The sequence below is a fragment of the Enoplosus armatus genome, chromosome 2 (genome assembly GCF_043641665.1).
Source record: "Enoplosus armatus isolate fEnoArm2 chromosome 2, fEnoArm2.hap1, whole genome shotgun sequence".
Lineage (NCBI taxonomy): Eukaryota > Metazoa > Chordata > Actinopteri > Centrarchiformes > Enoplosidae > Enoplosus > Enoplosus armatus.
The window spans coordinates 10,898,025-10,921,032 of NC_092181.1; the positions used below are offsets into that span (position 1 = coordinate 10,898,025).

Sequence of the window (23,008 nt, forward strand, 5' to 3'; positions counted from 1 at the left end):
TCAGTGTCAGTTTATATGTCAGCCGATAAGTAAGAAGAAACTGCAGTACAGAAACGGCAAAGATATGTTTGGAGGGACTTTAAAAACAATGAAGCAATTCCATTTTTCAACTATAAGATGTCCAGCTCAACACATATCTTGGTCACAATTCTGTAAAAAACAAATGTAAGTTTAAAAAATAATTGCATATGTTATGTGTTTATATTAAAAAATTATGTCAGCTTGTATATTGTATTGTATTTTTAAAATCAGCCCACAAAGTCCAGTATTGGTTAGTGTAGTAATGGGACACATTATTGTGACTAACAGCCAAGTCAAGTCAAGTAAATTTTATTTGCATAGCCCAAAATCACACATTGCTAAAATGGCGTCATATTCTGTATAGTACATCTATCATTAGACCTCGATTCGGATAAATCCACTCCTCCTCCTGGTCGGGCAGACATGCATTACATGTCATATGTACAGAGCACTCATACTACACTCCTTGCCAGAGTGTACTATTGAGAAACAGACTCACCCAAAATCCCACAGACCCCAATTGAAAGTATACATACACACAGTATACTCACATTGTCATTGCATCCTTTGTTGTCCTCGTATTTTGTCTCTATGTGGATGGAGAACTTGGGCAGGAATGAGCACTGTGGATAAAGAAAGGAAAAGATCATTGTTGTTTTTGGCCTTTTAAAGCATTTAAAGTAAAAGTTGAAGTTAACACTCCTTACATCTGGTGATAATGCAGATAGGGTTACTTGGTTTGGATCTGTGTGTTTATGACATACAGCTGCCAAAAAGAGGCCACTTAGTAATACACTTTGCTGTAACTTCTTTTAACTATAGAGTGTAAAAGTAGACTTTCAAAGTACTTTTACTGTATTATCACAGACTTTCAAAGCTGCTGCTTTCTGTCTCTCTCTTTCTATTTTCTTCATCACTGTATAGTGAACAAACAAAAACAAAAATTCAGGCTGTGATAGTGCAGTATTTCAATGTCTGTCTCCTTGTCAAAATTGACAAAGGCCAAGACGATTCTTATGGCTTTTGTGAGACTTTTGCCTAAAAACTAATCTTGGCATGAGTGTATTTACACTGACTCATACACGAACACAAAAACGTTGCCACACATAAACGGTGACAATATCGAGCATTCTGTCGTCATTGTTGTCTCCCCCCTTTTATCCCCGCACCCTAAAGCGGCGTGACTCATGCTGTCGACATTGCTCACTCTGCACAACAGACGCCCTATAGCTAAGCCTAATCGTGTGCATGTGTGTCTTAAAAATGTGCCAGCTTATTCTGCCAAAGCTTTTGTATGTTTTCAAGGGTTAATCACGGGTCACATAGGCGGTTCTGCTTATTTGGAAAGACATGCCCACTGGTGTGTGTGTGTGTGTGTGTGTGTGGGTGTGTGTGTGCGTGTGCGTGTCTGTGTGTTGGAAGGGTAAAACAGAGTTGTTTTGATCACTGCAGACATGGGAGATGCAGATGTTGTAACTAACAAAGCTAATCCCTTTGTGGAAATAAAGTCTGTAACAGCAAGATACTGGGGCTTCAAACAGCCACTGACTGTATGATTCACTTCTGTAAACAGACATTATAGCTTCTACAAAGAACCACAAATACTTTAATATGTAAATGTTTGCATTTTTGTATCATTTATATGTTATGAGCCGTCAGATCCTTCAAACTAAAGACAATTTTTTAATCCCCAAATGCTAAATTAACTATTTAACATTGACAACTCTCTCTCACATGTACGTGAACACACAAACATGATGTATGTATATATATATATTGTACTGTGCTATTATTGAGATTTCTGTGCTGAAAAATACAGCTGTGAATCTTTTGGAAATATCAGAGCTCAGTCACAGTTTAATCCAGTCAACAGGCTCCCTCTCAAAGCTGCCTCTTAAAGCTGCAATAATCAATGTTTTTATATCAGCAATTGCTATGTATAATATGAAAGGACTCACTCGTAGTGACAAACCCACAGAGAATCATCACCAAGCTTTGCTCTCCCCCTCAACTCTACCATGCATTTTAGCGTCTTTTAGCTAATTGTTTTGGTGTTCAAACCACAGCTTTACTGTTTTGATTCACTCTCATGGCTCTCATTAACCTAATTTTGTCAGACAACAGGCAGCTGTTTTTAGCAAAAAAGCTCAGATAAACCCACTGCACACTACTTGCCCAACCCTAATGGCAAAGAGACAAAGTTAGCAACTAGCTAAACATAGTGGAGCATTTAGCAGCTACAGAACTCAGGAGTTGTTGAAGAAGCAGAGCTAAAAGGAGTGTGTGAATATGTGAATATGTTAATATGTGACTTATATTTGGCGGGTCATCAGAAAAACGACTCCAAATGAATGCTAACGTGTCTGCTGGATGCATAAATGTTCGCCATAATGACTTTAAAAAGGGTGATAATTGTCAGTGTTGCGACTACAGCTTGTTCCTCTGCCAAAAATAAATCTATTAATTCCAGTTAAACACTCATTAAATTATTTTCCATGCCACCATTTCCAATACTAAAAAGGCTGTGTCTAAGATCATTCCCAATTAGCTGGTTCTAGTTATTTCTGGTGTAGGTCTAGTGTAAATATAGTGCCCTCACAAATTTCCACAGTGGTATAGAATAAATAGCATCCATAGCTTGTACAATACAAAACATTTGCAATGCTGATGACTCATAAGTATCTGAAACCTAAGTTAAGTGTAAAAGATTGAGGATTTATTATTGTATGTAGGAAATGGTGAATAAGTAAACAAGGGAGTGATTCTGGACACCGCCTGTGTTCTTGTGTACATTTAAAGTTAAAAAGAAGTGAGGGGACAAGGTTCTTCCTTTTCTTTATTTTGGAGACACCTCTGATCTTCATCTTCTTCCTCTCTTTGATGCATGTATTCCCAAATATGCATAGAGGATACTTACTGTATATTCTACAGAGCGTGGCGTGGGGTGACACAGACATCAGGTCAGAGCAGAGACAGAAGACAAGAGAAATACAGTTAGTCATATAACCTCTTCATATTTGCCACAGCATGACAGGAAATGAGGAGGCCAGTCACATATCTGCCACACCTCACATCATCCCCTCCTCTGTGACCCTCCTTTGCTCTCATCAAAAAGAAATCCCCCTTTTATCTACACTCCACTGCTTGTAACACTTCTCCTTTAGATCAGGATCATTAAAGCATCACAGAAATCTGTTCTAGGCACTGCAGCTCTAATCGTTGCACTCCTGACTGCTGGTTGCTTGTAACGTCTGTGATTTACGAAGCAAAGCTTATACCACCGCTGCACTCAAGTCATGGCAAAACTGTAAACATGTAAATACATGTCGGCTTTAACATGTTTATATGTCAATAACATGTTCATGCTTTCTCTTGCCATGTCTTCCTGGCAGACAGTGACAAACAGAAAGCTGCAATGGTGTGACTGACAGTGTGATCAGGTCACATCTGAATGTTGCATGTCAGCATTAAAGTGTGAATCTACAGTGTGTGGCGTTTTTCATCTACAGCTGCTGTCCCATGTCAGTATTATCAATACTATAACCTATAAGAGGGTAAGGTTATACTTTATTGATCCATGTTGCAAAATCCTCCTTCCTCTTTTGTCTTCAGAGGTCGCTGATTTTTCACATTTCATTTACATTTTGCTTACATGAGGCTTTCTCTGACGTCACTGCATCCTGCTCAGGATCCATATGATAAAACCCTCACATGTTCTTCAGAAATGACATATGGAGTGGCTGGAAGCTGAGCATCAGAGCTTCCTGAATTATACAACACATGTCTGAAATTGCACAGGGAATTTGGTGGAAAAGCTCTTTCCTGGAGGCGTGTTTTCAAAAGAAAGTGTTAAAAAATGCAGTGGAGATTAGCAATCTTCGACCATGTGCTAGAGATGGCTCTTCTCAATGCGTCTTGAAAACTCGTACTATGTTTTTACACACACACTACTCCAACTCCCTAAAAACATACAGCAAAGTGTTTGTACCCAGTGGTGAGTGCTGAGTGAATTGTGTTTTGACTGAAATAAACAACTTTTGGCCCACTGAAAACCTGTTGAGAAGTGTTGTGCGTCATGTGACTGCAGCCTAACCTGTTGTAGGCTCCATTTCTACACAAGGCAAGTATTAGCTAACTGGATTTGATATGATGTGAGTGGTGAGCGTGTGGGTCTATGAGTGCTATTGGCTATTAAAAATAAAAGCTGCATCAGACCAGTTAGCTGGACAGTCCAGCAAACACATCTGCTCACCTGTTATGGTGTAAGGGTAGTAGTTCCATGCTTTCTCCGTCACATAGAAGATTTTCGGGACCACTGCTCGAGCCCAGCTGGGTAATTTACTGCAGAGAGACAGTGAGACAGACAGAGACATATGAGGAGAGAGACTGTGAGCATGTAGCAGCGAAGCAGGGATGAGGGTGAAATTGTTTCCGTTATCGCAGCAATCATCAAAAAAATCTGCTCACAGTACAGAACAGAGGGATGGTGTGAAAGCTTTAATTCAGGGGAGCTGCTTCAGGAGACCAAACTCATACTTTTCTCTACAGTACCGACAGACTTTTAAGGGCTTTTTGAACCTACTAGGAACTAAAGACCAAAAACCAACAGGACACAAACTTCATAACTGCCTGTTTTGTATGTCTTACTATCAAATGTATCACATGAAATTTTAGCTGAAAGCAATGCACTCTTTCCAGGAACACCCTGTTCACATTCACACAGTTACGTACATTCACAAAAAAAAAGATCTGAGGACTTTTCAATGCAAAACGATTCCTTATCCTTTGTCTTATATTACAGTAAATTGAATATATTTAGTTTTGGACTGTTTGTCTGACAAAACAAGCAATTTGAAGACTTGAAGTTTTATGGGGGGGGGGGGGGGGGTTTGCGCTAGACTATTTCTTGGCACAATAACTTCCTGGAGTCTCTGTTGGACAAGATTAGTGAGCTTTATAGGTGCTGGTAGGCAAATTTTGTTTACCTTTGGACAGAGCCAGGCTAGCTGTTTCACCAGGTTTCCAGTCTTTATGCTAAACTAACCGGCTGCAGTGAGTAGCTTCATAGTTTCTGAACTTCTCAGCAAGAAAGCAAAAAAGTATTTCCATATTTCCCAACTATTCCCTTAGTTAAGACTCGAGAGTTCTCAGAGCTCCTTCTGGCACCCTGAACCTCTCTATATTATCTACCATGTGTTCAGTGTTCAGGGAGGTACAGTATGCTGCCGATATGTGACTCAGGGGACTTTGTGTGTGAGTGTGCATGCTTGACATTCCCTTATCTTGAACTCTGAACTCTGCTAAGACTATAAATGAGGCTGCATTGAGAACGTATTTACGAGACGTGTCGAACAGAAGCGCACAGACTTTCATGTAGCCTGTCTTCATCTCCACTTCCCTTGATTGACATGGAAAACAATTTCTTAAGGAGGACAAAAATGGCGCCCACTGCATCGTGACGGCTGTGAATAAAAACAGCCTTTGACGGTCACATTGTGTGAATGTTGGCAGGCTCGTTCACTCTCTCTCTCTCCCTCCCAACAAAAGAGACTGACACTCCTCCTACACCCCCATCTGTTGATTTCTCCCATTCCCTCCTTGTTCTTTTAAAGATCTTTGCCAATAGCTGCTGCGACGGGGCCCACGTTGCCAAGCGTGCAAGCGTGGTGGGCGGCTGCTCCGAGTTTTCACGCCAAAGCCGGTGTTTGTATTTAGAATAAGTTGATCTTAGTTTAGTTGAACTCATCCAAGGAAAGACAACACTGAATCATCAATCAACTCAATCATAAAATCAACCATCCCCTCTCCACTCTTAATGAAGTTTATTGACAGTGCAAGCATGGGATCGATATTCAGGTCGGATGGGATCGGGCCAAATAGTGAGGCACAGCGCGAGGCAGATTGTGAGGGCTAATGGGGTGGTTGAAGAGTGACAGAACGAGTCCAGATTGACTTCCCTGCTGGTGAATCAGAGCTAAATGTTGCAGAGCCAGATGGATGGCCAGTTGAATGGGGCAGAACAGTGGTTAATTATGCTAAAATCCTTAATATAATATTATCTAATTTCATTTTACTTTACTTAATGTAATGTCATGAAAATTAGTTTAATTTACTGAATTTCACTTTTAGTTTGGTTATTTTCTTATCTTTTTTGATTCAGGAGTTTGTACTTTTATTAGCACAGATGGCTATACACAGATTGTACGGGGCCGTCCTGTTATGTGTTTATCAGCATTAACATCTAAAGTTTTTGCATTCTGTCAGGGAAGCAAACTACTCGATGACAAATCTTTTCACCTTTCCCAACAGGACTGAAACGCCACATGGAAAGCTGCGGCTCCCTCTCTCACCTATTCAAAGTGAGTGGTATTCATGCATCATCTCAGGTTCATCAAAAGAACATTTTATCTTAACAAAATGTCAGCTACTCTGGAAAGGTCAGTGTTTTGTTTCCATCTTAAGCTGCTGACGTAAATGGACATGCGAGTTGAGAGTTTTTCTCGCTTTCTTTCTATTGAATTTCCCTCCATGGGTAAAAAGAGTTGTGAGTATTGTATTGTATTGTGAAATAGACCTGAAGCGAGTTTTTAACTGTTCACACTTAAAAACACAATAGAGACTTAAACATAGAAAGTGCTTTAGCGTGTCTAGGAGGTTGACGTGGTTTAGAACGTCTAAAGCTACTGGCTGTGCATGGACAAGAATAGTCCGTACAAGCACTTTATTTCCTTTGCTATTCAAACCATGATTTCCAAACAAAGCCTTAAGCAACAGTTTTTTTGTGAAATTGGGGAACTTGTTAAAACAGCGTTGCAAATTGCATGAAACCTGAATGGAAGCCCAACTTATCTCTGTTTGTTCCCTCTGCCTTCTTCCTCTCCTCTGAAGAGCAGAGCTGTGCTGACTCAACATAATTAGTTCCCCGGCATGGCGAACGCTGACACAGGTATTTGTGCTCAAACAAATGGCCTACAGCATCCCTGCCCCCCCCACCATTCTCCCTCTCTTGCTCTTATTTTTCTTTCCTTTCTCTCCTGCTGTCATTCTCTTGTCTCTTCTTCCTTTTCTTCAGATTGTCTCCATCCAATTCTCTGTCATCTCTCTATGATTCATGTGGGTCTAACAAAACGGTTTGTGTGTGGAAGGGTCACACATGCATCTGCATGCGCAAACCACATATCAGTCCACGCAGTGGCTCACGGGATGCAGTGACATGCATCAGTATGGGGTGATATATAACTGTGATGGATAAGTAACTCAGGGAAACCTGCTGGTTACAACTTGCAGTGGCCAGCACATGTGTATTTGTGTATGTGTGTGTGTGTGTGTGTGTATTTGTGTGTGTGTGTGTGTGTGTGTGTAAACCTTCACAGCCTTATCAAATGGCTGAATGTAATCTTAGTCAGCTGATATGCAGATATACAATATACTTTGTACTCCAGGATTTTCCAGCTTCAGGAAAAGTCACGGCTAAGGATCAAATTTGAGCTGAGCTCAGAAACAGGAGATCTAGACCCAGGTGGCGAACAAGCCTTGAGACCATGAGACAAACAGAAACAGGCTAAACTAAAAATGGGTAAAAAGAACTGGCAGTCGAGTGAAAGAGTACTCCGCACATAAATAAATCACAAGTCAGACACTAAAACAAGAAAAGACGTATTCCACTGACCTGTTGAGGTAGACTCGTTTCTCTGTGAACTGCCCTTGGCCGTGCGCCGGGTCTTCATACGGTTCATTCTGGACGACCTCCACCCCTTCCCCTCGATCGCTCTGCTCGTGGCTGTGTTTACTGATCATGTACAGCTGCCCAATCCGGTACTGGAGGATAAAACACACAGACAGGACACGTTAGAAACCTGAGTACATAGTGTAACAGGCTGGGGACATACTGCAGTCAAAGATTTACCGATATGTTGACAGCAGAAATGCTTACAGATCAAGTGTCAAGTTGAGAAAACAAACTCACCACAAGGTCCATTTAGTAGCTGTTCTGGAGCTTTCGATCATATCACATGTTCTTGTCACTCTTGATATTAAAATTTCAGATCACTTAAAGGATTTCTTGTCCAGATGATCCCCATCTGCTGATGGAGATCATGTGATGTGATCCAAAGCTCCAGAACAGCTTCTAAATGGACCTTGTGGTGTGATTGCCGAATGTTTTCTCGACTGCTGTTTCCAAAGTCAAAAATGAACTTTTAACCTCAGTTTTTGAAGTGTTTACACTCTCGAGTATTGAGTTACCACAGTCTGCATCAAATCTCAAAAAGGTGTCATGTAACTATTGGAAGTCATTTTAATGGAGGTAGAACACAAATTCTGCACCATGGCAACAATAAATAAATGTACGTGTTATATTTGTTTAGACTGTGCATTTGAGGCATTTGGAAACATGAAAATGATATGCAGTTCTAACAAGACAAACTAAAACACAAGAATCACACACGTAGTTTAAGCCACAGATATCTTTCATCTGCTATTTTTCTGCGTCTTGATAAGTTAGTAATGGGTCTGAAGTAAATTTGATGGCAACTACATCAGTTTCAGCTGAGAAAATAATACCCTGTCTAATTATCATAAAACATACCCCATCTGCATCTTTGCATTTTTTACCAGACCAATACACGCTGCTTTGTTATCAAGCAAAATGATGACAGGAACATGAGGCTGGGACACGAATAGCAACACAAACACTGACAATAATAAAAGACTAGAATCAGAGAACATGTAGGTGTCGCTATTGTGCACAACCTTCAACCAACACCAGCTCACCATGGAATTAAATCCAAAGCGAATGCAATGCAACTTTAGCACGTTTTTGTTTCCTCTGTAGAAGCAAAATATAAATATATTTTATATATAACTCCTGAAGATCTGAAGCAATACCTCAGGTTCAACAATAATCCATGAGAAGCCTTCACTAGTTGAGAATATAAATAGCGCAGTGAGACTGTCATTAATCATAAAAAAAAACATCAGGGTTCAGTACTGACTTGAAATTTGAAACTAGTTCAACTGTTCTTCTTTCTTTATTCCTTTCTTTAGTCTTCCTGAGGCCGACAGAAGGTGGGAAACTACTCCTCCACGAGGTAAAAAGCAGATGTTTGGGTGAGTTTGACCATGAACTGCCTGTCTGCTTGGCCTCAAGTCAACACCCATTCTTTATTTATTGCCTCATTTTCCAGACTTGGTTGAGAAAAAGGTCAAAAACAAAGCAACGTCATGTCAGCTTCTGCAGCAATAATGCTTCTTCAGTAAAAGGCCAGGCTTGCGGTAGGTTTGTGGCTGAGCTACTTCTGTTTTAATGAACAAGGCTGGAATTTGTACACAGTGGACCGTGTTCAGTTAAGTGAATACTCTGGCCATGCAATAACAGCTTTTAGTTTTAGATGCCCTGCAGCGTGTTCACTTTATTCAAGCGATATACGGTGGATTGACCGATAGCAGGAAGCACTTCTGTCTGCTTTTGATCCTAAATCTTCATATTCTAAATCCAAAGCTTCAGTTGGTGACAAAAGACCCAGACAGGAGAAGGAAAGATATGGAGATGAATGAATGATTTCAAAGAGGGAGAAAAGACGCTGCCTGAGAGCAAGAGACCGAGGAGCATCAAAGGAGGGCAACTTAAGGAGTTTTAATGAGAAGATGGGGCCGAAATTAAATCAAAGACAAGAAAAAGATGGTTTGATGATGGCCGGTGATGCTCATAATCCTTTTATCTGTTACAGGCTGTGAACAAGTGAAGCTGCACTCTGTTTCCTGCTCAGTCACTGTATGTTTTCGCTTCCCTCCGTGCTCGTCTCCTCCACACGTGTACTTCAGTTTACAAAGAAATCTCACAAGTGAGAGTAGGGCACTGGTAATGAAGGAGAGCTAAATCAACCGCTTTCCCCTAGATTTCACTCTTCCACTTTCCCTGACCTTTACCTGCCACGGATGCTGGCTGAGCTGTGAAATGCTGTCAGGGGAAAATGTAAGGTGCTCACCCAAAATAGCACCGGGGGGTGTCGGGGGGGGGGCAAGTCTAGTGGAAGGACGCAAAATTAGGAAGCCATAACAGATACGATCATGGGGGATTTGCATAGTTAGAAATTTTTACACTTGCATGACAATGTTTGATGCTTATTTCCAGTTGAATTTAGCTGAATACTAAGGACACAATGTCCAGCTCCATTAACAAAGCAAAGCTGTAAAATCAACGTATATTTGGTCTAATTAAGTATATGACCACTATCCCATACTGATCTCAGAGTGGATGCATGAGGGTCAAGTGTACACTACTACATGTTAAGATCCTTTCCATGCAATATAATACGCATACATACTATACGTTTGCGGAATTAACTAATAGTCTGGTGAAAAAAAACTTGAATATTTACCATACAAGTAAATTCTCTGTATCAAATAAGTCTTAGTGTTCTGTTGAGGTGTGGTGTTGGTCATTGTTAAGCTCAGTAGAGCTTTAAGTGGCCAATTCTGCCCCAGAGAGGAGAATGCAGTCATCTGAAAAATAGACACTCCCACCAGAGTAAAGAGGCTTTAACATGCTGTAGGACAAGGGCGATGACTTAGAATAGCTTTTAATCCATTCTGATTCATTTAAGTGCAGGAAATGAAAATCATCCTTTCTGCATTTCTTTTCCTGTTGGGTTAAGTCTTTTCCACAGCTTGCCATTTTGTTGGAATATAAAAACAGCAGTTAATCATGGGAACAAATGCACATCCAAACCTGGGTCAGATACTATTTGAAAATACTGTTCCTGGACTGACTTAATATAGTAAACCCCAGCAACCCGGAATGATTTCACCCAGATGTGACGTCCACATGCATGTACTTAAAGTCTTACAAATGCAAACCCACAGTACATAGACACACAGATGTGCACGAGTACACTTAATCTCACAACATCATAACCACGCCTCAATGCAAATGTCTTGGATATTAAAATCATCAAGCAATGAAAGTTGCATGAAATACAACCGTCAACCTGATAAAAACATGTTTCCGACACACATGTTCTTCAGCTATACGTCACCAAACCTCTACCTCATTATGTACACAATCTGTGCATTAAAGGTCACAAAGCCAGCTGCGGCACCTTGGCTCTGTGTCCTGTGGTGCTGTAGACTAGTTTCACTGTGAAACTTTGAAAGGGCAGCGACGCAATGACTCACATCCTTTGTATCCATTCACTCCGAGGCCCCCAGTCTCTAGATTCTAGTCGTGTAAGATTGCAGTGTCAGAAAAAAAAAAGAAAAGCACACGCGCGCACACAGAATACCAGGCCTAAAGAGGGTTGTCTGAGCACATAATTCCCCGGACACAGACACAATAGCAGGTTAAGATCAGAGACAAACAGTTATTAAGACATGCAGTGTTTGGCTGACCTCTGCCACAGTTACGTAAAACACGTTATGTAAAAATGTTTTCCTTTTTTGTCATTTTTTCCACTGCGCGGCATGTTTTGCAGGTGTCTACTGCTGTACATTGATTACACAGTGACAGTAATGAAGACCCACAGTACCAAAGAGAAATCTCTGAATGTTTGTTTTGGCTTCTCTTTAGAAAGAAAGCGAATAAGTGTATTTCCCAAAATGTTGACGTATTCCTTCAAAAACCTTAAACCTGCGATTACTGATTTTACTTGGGGGCAGCAGAAACAAGCTGTGAACACAACACTGACATACTAGTTATTACTCTGTTAAGCTGATATTGCAAACTTGCTAGCAAACAGTTGCATATTGACACATTCAGCAGAATGCTCTGTTTTAGTTTCTACAATAGCCTGAGGGAAATATCTCACTCTTGTTCCACTATGTTCATGTAGCTAATTGCTAACTTTGTCTGTTTGTATGCTTTTTGCCAGGCACCAAATGTTTTTTTGGTGCTTTTTTCCCTGAAAACAGTACAGAAAACCAAAACAATGAGCTGAAAGACACTATAAAGGCCTCGTCGGGAACTGCAGAGTCGCCTGATCATTCTCTGTAGGTTCATTCATCACTACAAGCAACCCCTTTCACATACAATCATCCATTGTTAATATAAAATTATTAATCATAGACACTTTAACAGCCACTTGCACTATTAATATCCTAAACCAACATGAGCAGCAGTGGAGCAGAACCAACAAAAAAGTTCAGTAAGTGCAGTGTAGCGGGGGGCTGTCATGTCGCAAGATTATGAAATGCATCAAGCAAAAGGACATTTTCCGCACTCACAGCACACCTAAAGGACATTGTGAGTTTCGGCAGGCTCAGCCCTGAAATGACCCGTACACAGTGTAAGGCTCTGTACAGAGCAGCCCTGTCTGAAATGAATGACTAATCTTCATGTGTTATCTAATACTGATACAAGGATAGGCCCATCTAACTACATGCAACTAAACTGCATTGGTACATCTATTTAATACAAATTAGGTCTGTTTGTATTCAATAAATAAGTAGCCCAAGTTTGATGACTAAAACAGTCTGTCAGTAAATTAATTATCAGGAATGTCAAGAAGATCAGTACTGAAAATGTACAAATCCAAACACGGTAGAGCTGTATTGGAAAAGTTACGTAATTCAGTGTTTAAAAAAGCCCTCTGCCCGTGTGTGTGTTAATTTATTAATGAAGCATACATGACCTGAAGTTATGACATTACCTCACTTACAGAGTACACAGTAACGGCCAGAGCCAATTGCATAACATGCTCTTTTTACATCACCTTCTGTCAATTCAGTCTCAGCTCCATTAATAAAAGTTCACCTTTTTCATTGAAGTCTCGAAAGCAAAAGGCAGCGTTTCTAAAAACAGCCCTGGGCTGTGGTGAGTGCGAGCTTGCCAGGTTAAGAGCTACTGTAAATAATGCATTTGCTCTCCATGCCACATAAGAAATGAGGGAGGTGAGTGGTGTGGATTGAAAGACACTGAGGCAGAGGACAAGCTGAGGGGGGAATTAAAAGAAGGACAAAAAGTTTTTTTGTGAGTCCTTGTGGGAGGACAAAGTTGCAGAAAATGAGCGAGAGGTACAGATGGACAGAAATAAAGGCATGAGACACAGGGTTACAGAGGCAGTTAAGTGTGACATCAGATTAATTTAATGTCCTTTTATACAAGAGGCGTCCTTTCCCATTCACTTCGTCAACTTCTAAAAATATCAAGGACGTGGATACATTACCGGGCCGGTGCGATTATTTGAAATGTTTGTGGACACCATGATGAATGTGCTCATGAACAGGTCAAAAACAAACCGCTCCATATTAGGGAAGGTTTGCACAACAACAAATAAAAGCTTGTAGTGGCTGGTTGAATAGCCCTGTTATTTTCCCCCCATTGAGGCAAAATAGGCAATCACTTCAGAGAACGCTGCAGTGCTGAAGTACCACTCGCTCTGTCTCTTGTCTGGAATCTTCACAGCGTGATCGATCATTTAGCTACATGACGCAGCCAGCACTTGCCTTGTCTTTATTCGATTTGTCTGATGACAAGGCACTGTGGTTTGTTGTTGCTCATTAATCAGTGCCAATAAACTAGAGTGTGTTGTCATCATCACCCCTTATTACAGGGTTCTGCTCTAGGTCTTAAAACCCAAATCCACTCATTGAGGGATGCACTGCTCTGACGAGAGTGAAATCACAACCTTCAACTGTGTCCTGCTGGAGCATCTCTACCCACAACCAGCCCCTGAACTACTTGTCATTTCTAAAACTTAAGACATAGTAGTGTGTGAACCATTGATTTTAAGCGCCTCAATCTTTTACACAATGGTTCCATTCGAAGAAAATGCTTTGCTGCATCTTTGCCCTAGGTGTATTTACATTTCACACAAATACAACTGAGGACTTAATAAAGTGAAGGCACACAGACTCACTAGTTGCTGTTTCGACAACCTGTTATCCTGCCAGGTTAGACAGCCGCAGGTCGAGTAAAAACAAACTGGATTTCAGTTTCTTCAGCTAAACATATTCATCTTTGCATGCTATGATGATGATGAATAGATTATTCATTTTAAAGCTTAAAGTTTATTTATTTATTTGTTTTAGTTGACAACCAAGATTTTTTTCCCATGGTGAGAGAGGCGGACTATCTTTACATGAGTCATACTGGTTCGAACCTCTCATGAATTTTGTTTATATCTCAGAGAAAATTGTAAGTACCACTGTAGAAAATTGGTGAATGCGACTCATCATTTCTTAAAATCACTCCTACGTGCCACTTCAAATCTGTTCGTTCTTGTGGTTCTTGCATGAAGCCCATTGGGCTGAGCTACCCAGATGAATAAAGAAATGTTCAAATACACCAACCACAGTACAACATGAGAGCAAAAATGCCTGGATTGGAAAAACTGTAGTGTAATTCTTACTGTTTGTCTTTCCAAATTTGTATCAACATCTCCGGATAGTTTTAAACTAAATAAATCCATATAATTATTTAAAAGATTATTTAAATGTTTTTTTGTTTTTTTTGAAAGATCAACGATGGAACATTTTTAACAAAAATGTAATAAAAACTGTGGGAGATTCTTTTTCTACACACTTGTTCTAACACTTTCATGCCTGGGACTCCCCCCAAATACCAATACACTCAATCAGTTGTGCCTGACATAATTTAAATTATTCACAGTTCAATTTTTCAATCCAGTTCATTTTCATCTCATTTATTTCTTCCCACCTGAAGGGTTTCTTGCCCAACCAGTGAGAAAGTGGTTAATTCAATCTTAACAAAACCTGAAACACAAATAGTTCCATTCATTAACAAAAGAAAAGACTGTACTACTGCTCACATTTCTAAGGCCTTAACATGGTCTAGACTAGTTGTCAGACAGCCAGACGTACCGCTGGACTGAAGAAACACAATATGAATAGACAACATTGCAGCCTTAAGCTGAATCAATCAATATATGGTCTATCTGGACTCCCTCTGCATTTCTGTGCAGCCGATAATGCTGCAGCACCATCATCAAGAAAGTGATGCAGGGGGGCGAAGGAGGAGAAGAAAGAGAGGGGTTGCCATCATTGAATGGTCAGCTACAGTGCTGTTGTTGATGTGGACGAGAATGGAGAAAAAAAGGAGGAACAGAGAACAGAGAGGAAAAAATAAGTGGATAAACAGTGGAAGAAGGTAAAGAAATAAATGGAGAATCAGCAGATAGGGAAGATAGTACAGGAGGAAGGCAGCAGGGAGGACAGAAACAGTGGAAAGGGAGAGGAGGAGTTATGATTAGCAGGCTGCACATCACTGTATATCACTACATTTCCAGGCCTCAGTGAACAAAGGATGTGGAGGGACCTCAAACGAATGAGAGCAATAAACCAAGACAGGCGAGAATGGATAGAGGAAAGAGCAGAATCATTTTCTGTCCACTGAGAGATGATCTCCCTCGTTATTCTGTGTGACAACATCACTCGTCAAAGACATGGAGGTTCTCAAGTACTTTGGCTTCACTGGCACACTCTAGACAAACAAACACAGTGATGGAAGCCTTTCAGTTTGGCTTTTGATTGTATGTGGAAGTGGTGCTTTGGATGGGCGCCAAACACTTTTCCCCATTGCAACCACTGAATCAGTTTAATAAGAAAAGATCTGACTTCAATCTGTTGTTGTTGAGGATGATTTGCAATAAGGTAAACTACAAACAGGCCTGTAAAAGTGAGCGTAAAACATTGTCTTTTATGCAACCTAAACACCTATTTAATTCAATGTAAAGTGGCATGTGACATTTTGTGTGCAAAGTTGAAATGAAGCGGAAACCACGCCCATCCAGTATAAACCAGCATTGTGCCAGTTTCTGTGCTGGACATGTGCAAAGAATTGGCAGAAATAAATAATCCACTGGATATTATAATGATGTCCAACTACCATCATTAATGGTACCATCACAAATTCATGTTTCCAACAGACACCCAAATGTTTCATATCAAGAAAAGCCCTGTTCCAATGGAGTTTCCATACGGCGGCAAACAAAGATGAAGGTTGACTCAAAGCTCTCAATGACAATATATGTGATATTTTTCTTTAGTTGTTTATTGTTCAGAAGAGCTTGCTTCATTATGAATAAGGAGCCCCAGATTTCCTGACCCTTACTGTGTGAATTGACCATTCCACCTGATTGCAACTGATTTTATTAGTTAATTAAGTTATAAGTCAAAAAAATATATTGTTATCAACGGATTAAGTTGCTCATTTAATTTTCATTTATCGAGGCGATACCGTAATCAATCTATCCTGCTGATGCACCTTTCAGTGGATGTTAGAGACTGACAAATAAGGAACTTAATGTAAGTTGAAATCTTACATTACATGTTTTACTGCGAAAAGCTATTAACATGAAAGCCATTATCAAATTCAGCCAGATGTTTAACTACTTCAAAATACACTTTGCTTTCACAAACACAGGTAATTGGCTAATTTGACTGAGGGCAAATTATACTTTACAGGTGGGAATTAAATATGCATTAACCAATGAGACACATTGTGATCCATCAGGGGCTGAGTAAGACATATTGATAAGAAATATGTAAATATATGTATGTATAATGTTGCCACCAGGAGGAGGCAGTAATGCCTCAAGGAACTAGATACATTTTGCCAAATAAATAAAAAGAAAAAAGACATTCCTTTATATTTTCATATATTTTTTACATTCATCTCTATTCAGCTTGTATTATATTCCGGCAACATATTCTACAATACCTTTTACACGTAACGTTGGCAGATGAAGCATAATAAATGACCTTCTGCACACAGAGGTCCTAGACATCAGCGACAGACTCTTACAAACAACAAAAGTATCAGTGAGGACATAATTAACCTACAGTCAAACAGCACTGCTCCTCAGCAGCCAGGTCAGCACACCTCTCTATTTGAATGTCAATGTGACGTAATAGCTACACTAATAGCCCTGCTAATCACTGTGTTCCACTTGTAGAGGGCCACATTAATGGCCTCTGGGAGCACCACAGCAGCCCAACAGAGAGACCAATTTGTGCCCGGCAGGTACTGAAACACTGACAACTTACAAGAGACTTTGGAGGGGAAAAAAGAAACCTTTCTTGCCCCATAGCTCATATGACTTTAATTGCTCAATTTCCGCCTGAAGGAGTGAAATACCTGTGGAGATAACAGCTAAAGCATGAAAATAATCCTTGACTCACAGTGCGTATAAATGAGCTCAGTGTGCTTTCCTTGGTTACCGAGTGAAATAGTCTGTGTGGGAAGCACCTTACATTGTGCTATTATGATCACACGCTGAGGACCTGTGGTAACGCAAGCAGAAAGGTGGACTATTCTTTTATTCATAGCAATTTTAAAAAAACATCACCTGAGGAGACAGCATGTCTACTGGCATGCAGCCCACACAGGAAGAGTGTCGGACCCTAAATAAAAACACCAGACCCCATCCTTTGTGGTACTCTTGTGGAACAAGGCTCATGCCAGTCACTGTCAGTCTGTTCCAGCAACTTCCTTTTGTTGCAATATTTTACTGTTGAAATCTATTCTGTGTTGTCAATATTCTTTACTTTTTATGATCAGTATTAGGAATGCATGTCATATGCCATATGTTCCCATTTCAGAGGAGAAATCTCAATGAGCTCATGGGGAGTCGGTGCTGCTATCATTCATTCATTTAACTGTAGTCATTTTGTTTGCCAACTATGTTGTTTGCAGCTGTGTAATAATGATGATGCAGTCTAGAGCGCTGTAAAAAGTTATTTATCTATTGCTCATATATCTTCTATAGCAACTAGCTATGCTACTATATAGATATACCTATAATTATAAGAACTCTGAATGTGAACCTTCCTGAAGATGTAAGATAACGTACCATAGGGGCCAGGGGCCAGGGTTGATGCTTAGGCAGGTCGTGGCACCCATTAACAAGAACAAATGAGTGAATAAAATTCTGGGCAAATCTTGAACTTCAAATAAGGAAAAAACCTGGTGCTTTATTACTTCTCTCAACTATCAGCTCTTCCCCCTCTCACCCCCACACACACACACTCAGCCCTTCATACTGATGGATGGCTGCATTAGCGGGGCGATAGTGGCTTGAGTAATGGGGGGAGGTGGTGGGAATGTGGACAGGGGTGCAATATTAGACCAGACTGAGTTAACCGATATCAGGAAACAACAGGGAACGTGAGAAGAATAAAGCCTCTTTCACTACTGGAGCCCACCAACATTTCTTTATGATTATAATTCATTTTTGGCATTCAAACATGGGTTTCCAGTTTGTAGAAATTCTATTTCAATTCTGGCCGCACAAGCTTTCTTTTTACCACTTTTTACTACTGCCGGTAGGAAAATAAGCACAATGCAGGGGAAGAATTCTCACATAAACTAAGGTGATTAATTTTAAAATGTATGATGCAGCTGATTAAATGTCCTCAAGTCCTCTTGCTTGTATTTCTGACATGTAAATTAGCAGAGAGATCCCTTAAAAAGGAAAATGGGGGGGGGCAGCTGATTTTTTCCCTTGTGGCACTCGCAGGCAATCCCCATGTAAACGCAGAGACTGGGTGACCTTGCTGGCGACATGGAATGGTAATTTGTTCCAACATCTTAGCCATTTGTTACTTTGCCCGGCAACATTGTTAATTTCTATCCAGTGTGGCTGAAAACTGTGTGACATGTAAAGTAACTAGAGCCGACAGCTTCTGAACCAGAATATCTTACCTAAAAATCACTATATCACTACATTTGGAGATATATGAAAATACATATTTGAAGAAAAAAACCCCACTTTAACCTCACCTCCGGTCTATAAAGTATGTAGCTTGGATTACACTGGTTTGCAGACTTTCCTACATCCATCTATTACACAGACACACACACTTAAATGCATACATACACAATACTGCTGGCACAGCTATGGGCCCATCACTTTGCAGTTTCATTACCTATGATGGCAAAGGCACACACACACACACACACACACACAGCCACACATATACGCACTCTTCTTCCCCTGTACTGTGCACATTTAATCAACTGGGCGGCAGTGTGCAGTGCACTGGGCTGCTCTCTCCAGATAAGATTATCCTTCAGCTGTAGGCCTGACAGTCAATAGGTGGACCAGGAGTGTAATTAGTGTGTGTGTGTGTGTGTGTGTATGAAGACAAGAGAGAGTAGAGAGAAAGGGCGAATGAACAAGACAACAAAAAGATGGCAAAGATAGTGATTGTCTTTTTCTCTCTCACTCACTCAGAGACAAGTTATCGGTGCTGCGCAGCCTGTACAATCTTAGAAGAAAGCAATGTAGAAACATCTGCAATATATTTCTGTCCAATCGTGCACAAGAAGCCTCGCATGTCTCCCACCTTCCCCGTTGCCTTTCCTGTGGGTACACAGTGTAGGGTAAGTGGGACTTTCAAATCTGTATGAGAAAAAGAAACTACTGGGTGTGTGTGTTAGTTTGTCAGTGAAATAAGACATTGGTTTTAAGAGTACAAGAGGTTTAACTGAGAGTGAGAGTGATAACGTCTGCTAGAAGCTAGGTTGAACTGTGATAGAAATTCTGAAATAAAAGTTCTCTAATGAGCTTCCCACCTCTGTCTTTCCCATCAAATCAAGTTTGCTGTGCAAGAGTCATCTTTTCATCTGTTTTTTTTTTTTTTGTCAAAGTCAATCTGTTATTCTGGATAGTCAGCATATGTGCTCCGTATACGTAGAAGTCAAACCTTTGGTGCTTTTATTGTGGTGACTAATCTCATATACAGGAAGCAAACTGTGTGTTTACACACTAAAATTCTAATCATCTGTTCAATGGGAATAAGACACAGTTCATTTTGGTTCAGACGGCTGCACAGCAGAGAACTGGCATGTTCAGCACAGGCCGATATCATATAACAAAGTAATCCAAAGTATTGAACAAACTGAAATGCTGAAGTGATGATGGCGCTAGATGAAAAGTTAAGGGATCAACAAAGTTATTAGAATTTATTCTGAAGGGGGCGTGGATGTGTATATCAAACTTTATGGCAATCCATCCAATAGTTATTGAGATATTTCACTCTGGACCGAAGCGGTGGACCAACCGCCATCCTCAAAGCCAGGCCGCAAACAAAATCACTTTACTAAAAATTCTGACATGTTACACATTTGTCTTTGAATTAGATTCAGGCAATAGATTGTCTAATATCCTATAATGGCTAAGTATCCACACATAATCAGTAGTGAAAGGGTAGATACAATAATAATAAAAATAGAAGATATCCTGAATGAATGAATCACAGATTATTGATTACTTGTCAATGTCAAAACAAACATGCAAAACAAGACTTAAAGGCCAAACAATCACTGAAATATCACATTGAAATGGGAAATGTATTACAAAAACTGATTTCAACTGTTGTATATTGATTTTGATGGCCGCTCCTTTGACTTTTAAGTGAAACAAACTGTGCTGAGGTGCCCACCTGTGACTCAACCTGATACCTGTCAGCTTCAACTTCCTGCTAATGTGGGATAAAGTGCTGGCCAGCTGAGGCATACACCCGGGACGCACGCCTCCCCTCGGACAGAACTATTAAATCACCGGGACTATTATTATTCATCATATCATCACACATGCTGACAGGCCTGTGCACACACAGATGATGCACAGTAGACATGTATACATACAAATCCAATGCCAGAGACAGTTAGATGGATGCTTTCCTGTGACTAAGATGTTGGTCATGACAACACAAGGAAAAGAAAGTAGTGGAAAGAAAAATATTTAATGTTTAGAGTGTATTTCATCAATGATTTCACCAGGTAGAAGTCTCAAAAATTGCTAATGCTTGAAAATAAAGTGAACAATCTTCTCATTTATCTGAATATCAGTCCGTTGTTGAACCGTGTAAATAAAAAGATTAAAAGGACTGCGATTGCATCGTTATACTGTGGTTAAGGAAAATACTTGAGCCTGATGGCTGGATTATTTTCAGATAACAGCACTGCTCTGACGTAGCATTCAGATCATCACTCTAAATTGGTGTGCACAGGCATGTGGACGCAGGTTGGCAGAACTACATGGAGTACAAAGGGTAATCCATTACTAGAAACCTGCTGTCCCAGGAGCAGAAAATGAAGCATTATGGACATGCCAGACTATTTGGCTTGTTTTTCCACATTAAAATTTACCCTCAACACCGAATTTGAATGCTGGCTTGTCAGGATAATGTTACACCTGTCCGGACTGAAAAATGCTTGTAACAGCAGAGGAAGTGGAGTCCAAGCCCGGCCTGTATGGAGCTGGGCTGAAACCCAGTTAGCTGTTGGCATTGAGGTGAAGGTCATGTGCTATGAATTGCAGATCGGCGCCACAGCTGCTGCAGCCTGTGTGTGTCACAAGAGTGTGGTGTGAAGAGCACTCTGTAACATGCCACCATGTTTTGTGTGTGTGTGTGGTGTTTGGAGCGCGGTGGAGGGGGGCAGAACATATGCTCAATGTTCCGTGTGTCATTGGCTTTGTCTTTTCAAAGTGGGCAGATGTACATCGACTGTGTGTGTGTGTGTGTGTGTGTGTGTGTGTGGATGAAAGAAGGTGTAGTTACTTTATGAGTGATATCCTGTATTCTATTGTATGCCCACACACACACACAGTCAACACCTTTTTCTCCATACAGCAGCAGCAGCACTAAAACACTTCCTCTACACTACTTTGTTTTTGTTTTCTCCATCAGCGCTGTGACACCGAATTTGTCATTTTCACAGTTTGAGTGATTATTTAATTGACTGTATTCATTAACAGATAAATGAGTCTGCATTCAGAACAATTAATTCATGCCAACCGACATTTGCTAAAAACAGATGGATGTGGAAGGCCTTTGGGAGAAACATGAATGGAGGTAAGCGGTAGGTCAAAGCAGCCTAATTAATAAGGTTTTTTACTTTGCTTCATAACACACATTACACACACACACACACACACACACACACACACACACACACACAGAAACACAAGAGTTTCACCACGTTTTACCATCAGGAACACCTGTTAAACACAAGTTATTGCAACAAGCCTTAAAAAGATGCAAAAAGTGTGAAATGCAAAGCAATCTGTCAGCTGTTCAATGACATTTCAGTAATCTGAATTTGAAAAGATCGGCAAGTGATGTAAAAGGTTAATAAATTATTTTTTCTATGAAACTGGAATGATGATAACATCTGAGTACAAAGACTCATTATTACTTAAACTCTTACTAATGATTCCCCTACTGTCTCTTAAAACTACTGCCCTTTTAGAAGCTGCATACTCTAAATATCAGCAATTACTGACAGGAGAAGGAAGCCAGAACAAAAACAATGGCATGTTAATCTTTTCAAGATTCCCTCTAATTTTTGCTTTTAGTCCTGTGGATTGCTGCATCATTTGACATCTTTAGGACTGTACAAACTATTCAAGTAACACAAGGGGAAGAAAATCTGTCTTTATTTGAACTGGTTAAAACTGGTAGACCTCTGCAGCTAGTGACAAGTGGGGTCGCAAGAAAACACATTATTAGGCAAAGATAATATTACACAACAATATTTTATTATTACAGGAGTGATGGAGCGAAAAGGAATTTGAAAGACAGACAGCAAGAAAGAAAGAGTGTCAAACGAATCGGGAGGGAATAATAAAGAGAGGGACTCTACATTAAGGTGGCAAACACAGTGAGAGAGTATTTCATGAGGGAGAGAGTGAGAGAATGAGACAGTGAAAAATGATGGGGAGTCAAGACAATAATGAAGAAAGTATAAGCAGGATTTAACAAGAGAGAACTGAACTAAAAAGAAGGAAGAGGATACAGAGGAAGATGATGGTTCCTGACTCAGTAGGTCCTCCCTCCTTGTCCGTGCTGGCCAACACAGGAACTGTAAATCCCCCACGAAACTTGAGAGGATGTAAACAAACCATTAGCCCTGTTCTACAGGAGGGACAACCACCCTCCACACACACACACACACACACACACACACACACACACACACACACACACACACACACACACAGGAGCATAGTACACTGACACACAT

General features: G+C 40.3%; 1 protein-coding gene across 1 annotated transcript in view; it reads right to left on the bottom strand.

Annotated features, from left to right (window-relative positions):
• LOC139293371 (cytoplasmic phosphatidylinositol transfer protein 1-like) overlaps positions 1–23,008 on the bottom strand; it is a 72,951-nt gene that overhangs the window by 11,443 nt on the left and 38,500 nt on the right. Inside the window, exons 2-5 of the mRNA XM_070915391.1 lie at positions 7,691–7,839; positions 4,274–4,362; positions 2,939–2,946; positions 573–644 (exon numbers count right to left, since the gene is read on the bottom strand). Of these exons, the coding sequence (XP_070771492.1) occupies positions 573–644; positions 2,939–2,946; positions 4,274–4,362; positions 7,691–7,839 (318 nt within the window). The remainder of the gene's footprint in view (positions 1–572; positions 645–2,938; positions 2,947–4,273; positions 4,363–7,690; positions 7,840–23,008) is intronic.